This window comes from Agelaius tricolor, unplaced genomic scaffold (genome assembly GCF_023055355.1).
Source record: "Agelaius tricolor isolate 1412-34295 unplaced genomic scaffold, bAgeTri1.0.p SCAF_29, whole genome shotgun sequence".
Lineage (NCBI taxonomy): Eukaryota > Metazoa > Chordata > Aves > Passeriformes > Icteridae > Agelaius > Agelaius tricolor.
The window spans coordinates 7,848,722-7,857,645 of NW_027269289.1; the positions used below are offsets into that span (position 1 = coordinate 7,848,722).

An 8,924-nucleotide genomic window follows, 5' to 3' on the forward strand; every position below is an offset into this window, starting at 1 on the left:
GCTTTCCGGGGCGGGTCCGTGCGCGCCGCCATGCCCGCCGCCGCCGCGCCGCCCGCCCGCCCCGGCGCGGCCGCCCCGCCGAGGCGCGGGGCGCTGCGGGCCCGCTGACCGCGTCCCCCGAGGGCTCCCCGCGGCCATGGCGCCCGCCTGGCCCTGGCTGCTGCTGTGGCTGGGCGTCCTGCGCGCCCTCCCGGCCCCGCCGCGCATCCGGCTGCCGCTGCGGGGCGGCGCGGCCCCGCCGTCGGGGCTCCGGCAGCGCCGGGCACCGCTGGACGCCGAGCCCGACAGCGCCGGCAGCTTCGTGGACATGATCGACAACCTGCGGGGCAAGTCCGGGCAGGGCTACTACGTGGAGATGACGGTGGGCAGCCCCCCGCAGAAGGTGAGGTGGGAGGGGATCCCCGCATCTCTCGCATCCCCCGCATCTCCCCCATCCCCTGCATTCCCCGCACCCCGGGGGCTGCGGGTGCCCCTCCGGGCCCGTGCGGGGCTGCGGGGCGCAGAGCAGAGGCGCTGCGGGTGCCACCATGGCTCCGCGTGCCTCTCGCCGCACGGCCCGGGCAGCATTCCTGCTTCTCATCGCTCCGGCGATGCTTTTCCTGCTGCCTTTCGGCTAAAACTGGCCGCAGGGCCCCGCCGAAGGTGACCCCAGCGCTCCCGGGGCTGCCCGGGCACTCCGGGCGCGGTGGCCGGTGCTGCGTGTGCCTCTACGTGCGGGCGAACCAGGCTGCATCGCTCCATCCCTCCCTTCCCGCTCCATCCCTCCTCCCTCCGTGCCTCGCTCCCCGCTCCCGAGCCGAGGATGCCGCTGGAGCTGCGCGGGCCGTGGGCGGCAGGCGGGTGGGATGTGGCTGCGCAGCCCCGTGCCCGCCTGGAGCGGGCACATGCGGGCACGGAGGAGCCCACGGCCGAGCCGGGCTTGGCAGCTCCTCCCAGCACAGCCCCGGGCGCAGCTGCTGCCTGGCTCTGCCTGCTGCTCCCGGCCGCGGAAATTCTCCAGAAATCCTCGCGAGCTCGGCTTTCCCGGGGACCTCGTGATGGTTTTCGCTGTGCAGGAGTTGGGGCAGCGTGGGGAGACAAAGTGCAGGAAAATGGGATGGAAAGGGAGCCGGCAGAGCAGGCGTTGGTGCGTCACCAGGCTCTGATCCTGCTCCATCTTTTTGTCAGCATCCCTCACATGCTGCCCAGCTCGTGTGGCACCGTGTGCCCGCCTGCTGGGGACAGGGTGAATGCTGAGGGCCAGGTGCCAGTCACACAGCACAGGACAACCAGCTCCTCCCCTCTTTTATGGATGAGATCGGGGAGGTTCCCACTGCTAAATCCTTTTGTGCCCATCCTGATCCCCGTTGTCACCAGCAACAAGTCTGGCCCAGGGGTCCAGCTCAGTGATCAAGGCTCCAGGTTCCTTCAAGCACAGGGCCACATTCCTTCATGCCTGCCGTCACTTTTTGGGTGCTGCCAGAACAGCCAGCACCCACACAGGATCTGAAATAAAGGCTGGCTTTCCCCACGAGCTGGCTGTGCTCTGCGTGCGTGGTGGGAGAGAGCGACAGGAGCAAGATGTGGACGGAGGAACGATACCACTGCCTTGGAAATTGCATCTCTGGGAGCACTATTGTGTTGTCCCTGTGTGCCTGGGATATATTGCCTGGCAGGGTGTGTTTAGGAGGAAAAATAAAGGGAGGAGATTATTTCTAAAATCTAGTTTTAAATGTGATTTCATCATCTCCTGCCTGCCACGTGTCGCAGCTGCCAGATAATTTCCGTGCGAACCACCTGTTCCAGGCACCCGCGCGTTCCGGAGCCAGCCACCCTTTGGGCAGCATCTCCCAGCCTTGGATTGCTTCCAAACGCAACCGTGGTGCCTCTGTGTGTGTGTGTGTGTGTGTGTGTGTGTGTGTGTGTGTGTGTGCTGGAGCAGAATCCCTCCAGGCATTGCAATGGAATGAGAGGATTCCTATGAAAGAGTTGGGCTGTGCCTCTGCAGGAAATTGGGAGCCCGCTTGCCCCGGGGTGGGTGCATCCTTCCCAAAGGCTCTCACGAGGCAGGGAGATGGTGATCCATCTCCTCACCTTTCCTTTCACCTTCCCGATGCTGACAAGGAAGTTTCTGTATCCCCTTGTGCTTTAATTTTGGTTCTGAGCCGTGCTGTGCTGCCAAGTCACCATCAGCAGCTGATTGCTCACACATTCCATGTGCCCAAGCATGTTGGTTTCCCTGGCTCCCCAGAACGGGCTGATTCATAAACACACAAGGGAGAGGGGTGAGCCGAGCAGCAGGAGCTGGTGTTTTGGGACAGATGGCACAGGATTGGTGCCCCAGGAGCAGCACACAGCTCTAGGGGCATGTGTGGCACAGAGCCAGTGCTGCTGCTGAGGTGCCTGGAGGGGCTGTCACTTCCAGGGACAGGTTTCAGGCAGTGCAGGGACTGCCACACATGTCTTGGCCTCCCCAGTTCACGTGCCATGTCCTGGCCTGAATGGATGGCTGGGCTGAGTCTCAAGGATCTGGGTCCTCTCCACGTGGGTCCTGTGCGTGACCCCTTGAGCAGGATGGAGCCTGTGAGTTTAAAAGCCCTCCCTGCCTTCTCTCCCTGCAGCGTCAGCTCAGCAGGTCCTTCTCCAGGGAAACCAGTCTCCTCTGGGTGCCCTGGGGATTGCAGATGAGCTGTGTGGAGCAGGTGGCCCCTAATGGCACAGAGCTGGGAGCAGCCCTGGGAATGCAGGTGCCGGGTTGCCAGGCTGTGTGGTGGGTGCTGAGCTGGCACCCACCCAGGGTGGGGACTGGGGGGTTGAACGTGCTGCTCTGGTCTTTACCCACGGCCTGAAACGTTCCCCTTGGCAGGGAGGTGGAGCTGGGGCACTCAGGACATGCCAGCCCTGTCAGGGAGAGCACTGGGCAGCTGCAGCCGGTGCTGCTGCGATTAACACAAGCGCATTAACCTCCTTCCTCTGCCTCTGACTGCACAGATTAGGGGCCAGAGCCCTGGAGCTGCTGCCTGGGGTGCTGCTGTGAAGCAGCTCCTGGGTCTGGGGCCAGGGCTTACCCCGAGTTCTGCTGCCCAGCACTGCCAGGAGGCTCAGACAGCCCCAGTCCCACCCGGGCTGTCCCACCAGGGCTGTCCCACCCAGCCATCCCACCTCTCTCCTCACCAGGGCCTCAGGGTCAGCTGAGGGCAGGGTCAGGCTGGCCCACTCCTGCCCTGCCAGTGGATGTTTGCCAAGCATGGTAATCCTGCCCAGGCAGGAATGAATCAGGAGCAGGGCTCAGCATATGGGTGGTGATTAGCGGGCACAGGGACCCACGGGGGCTGCCCACCAGCAGTGCCAGCAAATCTGCTTTCCTGGCAGGGGGAGCCTGTGCACCCTGTGTTGTGCTGCTGCTCTCCGGCCCCAAGACACCTGCCAAGTGCTTCCTGAGTCCTGCCTGTGCATTTGGGGGCTGAGGCCGAGCGAGGAGCTCGTGCTCTGTTTGCACAGTGCAGGATGGTGTTTGCTCTTTGTGCAACTCCCTGATGTCGCTGCCTCCTGCTCCACCTCCTCCTTCTCTCCGGGCACAACAAAAGGGGGTCCCACTGCACTCGTGAGCCTTCCTGTCTTTCTTCCTTCTCCAGCTGAATATCCTGGTGGACACAGGGAGCAGTAACTTCGCTGTGGGAGCTGCACCACACCCCTTCCTCCGGAGATACTACCAGCGGCAGCTGTGAGTATTCTGGGGGCACACAGGGCACAGCTTCTCAGGCACACTGCTTCTCCTTGCTGCAGGTCTGGCCAGACCCTGCCAGGTGCGGCCTCTGGAATGGCTGGGTGCACACAAACCCTGCTGGTCTGACTCGTCCCTTTGCTGCAGGTCCAGCACCTACCGTGACCTGCGGAAGGGGGTGTACGTGCCCTACACCCAGGGCAAGTGGGAAGGGGAGCTGGGCACTGACCTTGTCACCATCCCCCACGGCCCCAACGTCACTGTCAGAGCCAACATCGCTGCCATCACGGAGTCTGACAAATTCTTCATCAACGGCTCCAACTGGGAAGGGATCCTGGGGCTGGCGTATGCCGAGATTGCCCGGGTGAGTCTTGGCTGACAGTCCTGGATGTCAGCACCAAAACGCTTCAGTTGCCTTTTTCCTTGTACCTGTTTGTCCCCTGGCGCACAGCAGTGCTGCTGAGGGGAGCTCCCATGGGTGCAGAGAGCTCCTGGAGAAGGGACAGCACTGACACATCCCTGTCCTGCCTCTGCTTTCTCCTCCCACCAGCCCGACGACAGCCTGGAGCCCTTCTTTGACTCCCTGGTGAAGCAGACACGGGTGCCCAACATCTTCTCTCTGCAGCTGTGCGGGACAGGCTTCTCTCCCAACGAGACAGAGGCCGTGGCCTCAGTGGGAGGCAGCATGGTGAGCCCTCCACAGGTGGCTGGGGGGTTCCTCTGTGGCACTGCCAGCGCGTGGTGGCAGCGCCGTCCTGTCTGCCCTGCAGATCATTGGTGGCATCGACCGCTCGCTGTATGTGGGTGACATCTGGTACACCCCCATCCGCAAGGAGTGGTACTACGAGGTCATCATCGTCAAGCTGGAGGTCAACGGGCAGGACCTGAACATGGACTGCAAGGAGGTGAGTGGGCAGTGGTGGGACCTGCCCCACGGGCACTGGAGGCACCCAGCATTGGTCAGGGAAGTGGGCTGGGGTCCTGCACCTGGGTCACTCGTCCTCTTCTGCCCCCCCAGTACAACTACGACAAGAGCATTGTGGACAGCGGGACCACCAACCTCAGGCTGCCAAAGAAGGTGTTTGAGGCTGCAGTGAAATCCATCAAAACAGCATCTTCGGTCAGTGGAACCCATCCCTTCCCCACAGACATGGGCTAGGGGCTGTGGGCAGTGCGGGTGCCCCTCACCAGCCTGGCATCTCTGCTGCCTGCCCAGCTTGGCTCCGCTCACCTTCCTTTCCCTCTGGTAGACGGAGAAGTTCCCAGACGGCTTCTGGCTGGGGGAGCAGCTGGTTTGCTGGCAGGTGGGCACCACCCCCTGGCACATCTTCCCGGTCCTGTCCCTCTACCTGATGGGGGAGGCCACCAACCAGTCCTTCCGGATCACCATCCTGCCCCAGGTGAGTGCTGGGCTGGCCAGACCCGGGCTGGAGAGGGCAGGGCAGGCAGGGACACGCTGGATGGACACAGCTGCCTCCCGTGCCCCCTTCCCTGAGCGCTCCTCTCGCCCTGCAGCAATACCTGCGCCCGGTGGAGGACGTGGCCACCTCTCAGGACGACTGCTACAAGTTTGCCATCTCCCAGTCCTCCACCGGCACCGTCATGGGCGCCGTGATCATGGAGGGTTTCTACGTGGTGTTCGACCGCGCCCGCAAGCGCATCGGCTTCGCCGTCAGCGCCTGCCACGGTGAGCTGGGCCCGCGGGGAGGGCATGGAGCGGAGTGGGTGTGTGTCACAGACATCTTCTGTGAAAAATCCTGTCCTTGGGGTTCTTCCTCCTGAGAAGCTGAGCAGGAACAAAATGTAAACAATGGTTATCTGCTGCTGTGGAATGCAACAGGTGCATCTGGGATTGGTCTCATGTGGTTGTTTCTAATTAATGGCCAATCACAGCCCAGCTGGCTCAGAGTCTCTGTCCAAGACAGAAGCCTTTGTTATCATTCTTTCTTTTGTTATTCTTTGCTAGCCTTCTGATGAAATCCTTTCTTCTATTCTTTTATTATAGTTTTAATATCATATTAAAATATATAACAATATTATATAATATATATATAATATTTATATATATAATATTTATATATATATATATATAATATTAATATATATTATAAAATAATAAATCAAGCCCTCTGAAACATGGAGTCAGATCCTCATCTCTTCCCTCACCCTGGGACCCCTGTGAACACGGTCACAGGTGTGCAGAGACCAGACCGTGCCTCCCCTTCCCACAGTGCACGACGAGTTCCGAACGGCGGCGGTGGACGGGCCCCACCTGCACTCCAACATGGAGGACTGCGGCTACAACATCCCTCAGACGGACGAGTCCACGCTGATGACCATCGCCTACGTCATGGCGGCCATCTGCGCCCTCTTCATGCTGCCCCTGTGCCTCATGGTGTTCCAGTGGCGCTGCTTCCGCTGCCTGCGGCGCGACCATGACGACTTTGCTGACGACATCTCCCTGCTGAAGTGACAGCAGAGCATGGGCACGGCCCCGGGGCAGCAGGTGAGGCAGCAGGGCAGGGGCCTTGCTCCTGGGGTGTGGTGGAGTGTGGGGGCCTCTCACACCCTGGGGACTCGGGGTCCGTCAGGGCCAGCAGCCAGGGGAGCCCCAGCCCAGGCTCCATTTGTCTGGGAGCTGCAGCAGGAGCGTGGCACAGGGCAGTGGGAGAGCTCAGCAACCCCATCCTGGGAGTTGAGGGCAGCTTCTCTGCTCCAGCACCAGGACAGGACCAAGCTCTCCCACCGAGCCTTGCCTGGCTTGATGGAGTAATGCTGATGAGCCATCCCCTGCCTGTCCCCATCCATCCCTGTGCGTCCCTTTCCAGCTCACCCCGCTGGGAAGCTGCCAGCCCAGGCTCTCTTGTAGGGAGCTGTGCTGCAGCTGTGCCTCCCCTGTGACTCCCTGCACTGAGCCAGACTCCAGGGATCATCCTGGAGCCATCCAGCCTCGGGCTTTTCAGAGACAGCCCTGCAGGGCCAGCCTGGGCTGCCCAGACAGGGCTTTCCCTCCTGCCCTGCTGCCCCTACACTGCTCACTCTCACATTTCCCCTGCGTTTTCCTGCCTTCCCGAGCTGTGCTGCCGCTGCTGCCAGCCCCAGGACTCCCTGCACCCTCCTGGGACAGGCAGGAGCAGGCACCCATCCTCTCCTGGGACAGGCAGGAGCAGGCACCCATCCTCTCCCCACATCACACGGGATGGGAAACTCCCTGCCCTGGCTTCCAGCATCAGCAGTGGCTGCCATGCAGAAGCCAGTGCCAGGAGTGAAGTTCCCAGCCCTGGCAGGGGCTGCTCCCCAGCCCACCCAGCCCTTCGAAAGCCATAGGGGAGCCTGGGCCCCCCCTGCAGCCCCCCCAGCTCACCGCCAGCGCATCCCACGGCACAGCAGCTCCTCCCTGCTCACTCCACACGTCCAGGCCTGGCTGTGAGACACCCTGGCATCCCGGGGACAGGCGGCAGCTGCGGGAACTGCAGCATTTATTGTTTTGTAAACACATGGTTGTATTTATTTTCTTTTTTTTTTACAAAGCGTGTCACTGGTAGCGCAGCTGCGCGTTGAGAGCGTGTACAGAGCTGGTCCCACGTGTACAGAGCACGGCCGCCTCTCACCTGTACAGTATATCCATATATCTCTATTTTTAATTCTAGCCCTGAAAGCCACTGTTCCAACGTTAGGGGTCGGTCCTGTTTTGTTTTGGGGTTTTTTTAAGTCTTTTTAGCCTTCTGCTCAGCCCTCGGCCGCTGTGGGCAGCACGCAGGGCCAGGGCTCACACTGCAGCCATGTGTGTGTGGTGGGAGCACGTGGTGGTGGCTTGAGGAGGGGCTGCAGGGCTGGAGCACGCAGAGCAGTGGCTCACAAGCCCAGAGGACCCTGAGCACAGAAGGCACCTCTGTCCTCAGAGAGGATTTTCGGTGTGTGAGGACAGCCCCTCCTCCCCGTGCTGCAGGGTCACCGTCCCTTCCCCAGAGCAGACACCTGTGACCCTGCAGGCAGTGGTAGTGCTGTATTCCCTTGCTTCTCTGCCTCCAGCCTGGATAGGAAAGAGCCCAGACACAGAGATTCCACAATTAAAAGGCATCAGTCCTCCGTGAACAAAGAGGGGATACCTGCAGTGCCAGGGCCGAGCTGGCAGCTGCCCACGGAGCCACCGGGTCAGGCAGGGACAGACTGAGCACCCACAGCAATCACCGAGCACAGAGCTTGTTAATTAAACCCTGCAGCCAAACGTTTCTCTGGGAAGGCAGCGAGGCAGCCAGGAAACACAGGCAGAGTAGGAAAGCAGCCAGCCCTGCACGGGGCACTGCCACAACAGCCCCCACACTGCCCCTGCTCACACAGAGCCCCCCGGCCCCAGCCTCGCTCCAAACCCCAGCCAGCCACTCCCTGCAAGAGGACAACGCTCTCCCCCCACCCTCGTGCCTGCCCAGGACCCCCAGGACCCCAGAGACTCTGTTGTGGACTACTGCCTTAAAACACACCCCGAGCGTGCGCGCCGCAGGAGCCGGGTGGGCACCGGGGCTGCCCTGCCCTCCTGGGGCACAGGGGCTGCCAGCAGTGCCCAGTTCTGCAGCAGGTGGGCACCGGGGGCTGCCCTGCCCTCGGGGCATGGGGGCTGCCAGCAGTGCCCAGTTCTGCAGCAGGTGGGCACCAGGGGCTGCCAGCAGTGCCCAGTTCTGCAGCAGGTGGGCACCGGGGGCTGCCAGCAGCGCCCAGTTCTGCAGCAGGTGGGCACCGGGGGCTGCCAGCAGCGCCCAGTTCCTGCCACAGACTGACAGGAAACGGAGGGGATTTTTCGAGAGTCATTGCAAGATTTTCAGGGGTGCTGAGCACCTCGCAATCCCACCGAGATCCATGGAGAAAGGGTTGGTGAGCCAGCCCGAGCTTTAGGAGGAAGGACAGGAGGGGGAACGCAGGAATTTTGACAGGTTGGTTTATCCTGAGCTGCAGCGCAGCCGCGTCCCTCCGCTCCCTCCCCGGGCCCGGGGACAGCAGGGATGGGATGGGACAGGATGGGACCATGGGCTGTCGCTGGAGGCTCCAGTACTCTGTAACCCAGTGTCTATGTAAGAACAATGAATGTTAACACGGTAAATTATTATGACATTAAAATAAATGACCACAAAAAAATCGGCTCTTCGTCCACAACTCGTTCGCTGGCAGGAGGGGAAAAAGCAGGGGAGGAGTGGCAGGGATTGGGGGTGGTGAGGCTGCAGGTCAC

General features: G+C 61.5%; 1 protein-coding gene across 11 annotated transcripts; it reads left to right on the top strand.

The window, feature by feature from the left end:
* The first annotated feature begins 30 nt into the window (after window positions 1-30).
* BACE1 (beta-secretase 1) lies at window positions 31-8,836 on the top strand. 11 transcript variants are annotated; one of them, XR_011682753.1, is made up of 11 exons: window positions 31-382; window positions 3,615-3,703; window positions 3,851-4,067; window positions 4,254-4,391; window positions 4,474-4,608; window positions 4,722-4,823; window positions 4,954-5,103; window positions 5,219-5,390; window positions 5,935-8,279; window positions 8,347-8,388; window positions 8,431-8,836. XR_011682753.1 is itself a non-coding variant. In XM_071449728.1 (9 exons), the coding sequence occupies exons 1-9, from the start codon at window positions 137-139 to the stop codon at window positions 6,174-6,176; spliced, it is 1,491 nt and encodes a 496-aa protein (XP_071305829.1). In that variant the 5' UTR covers window positions 31-136; the 3' UTR covers window positions 6,177-8,836. The 11 variants fall into 11 exon arrangements, 1 of the variants encoding a protein (XP_071305829.1); XR_011682755.1 differs by lacking the exon at window positions 8,347-8,388 and adding an exon at window positions 8,280-8,346 and having other exon boundaries at window positions 5,935-8,211; window positions 8,389-8,836; XR_011682756.1 differs by lacking the exon at window positions 8,347-8,388 and adding an exon at window positions 8,280-8,346 and having other exon boundaries at window positions 5,935-8,211.
* The last annotated feature ends 88 nt before the right edge of the window (window positions 8,837-8,924 follow it).

What these genes read in the sequence shown, in the direction of transcription:
- BACE1 (XM_071449728.1), top strand. Translation starts at nt 137, where the DNA reads ATGGCGCCCGCCTGGCCCTGGCTGCTGCTGTGGCTGGGCGTCCTGCGC. An exon ending in CGTATGCCGAGATTGCCCGG is followed by an intron (nt 4,068 to 4,253) that starts GTGAGTCTTGGC and finishes TCCTCCCACCAG; the next exon opens with CCCGACGACAGCCTGGAGCC. An exon ending in GGATCACCATCCTGCCCCAG is followed by an intron (nt 5,104 to 5,218) that starts GTGAGTGCTGGG and finishes CTCGCCCTGCAG; the next exon opens with CAATACCTGCGCCCGGTGGA.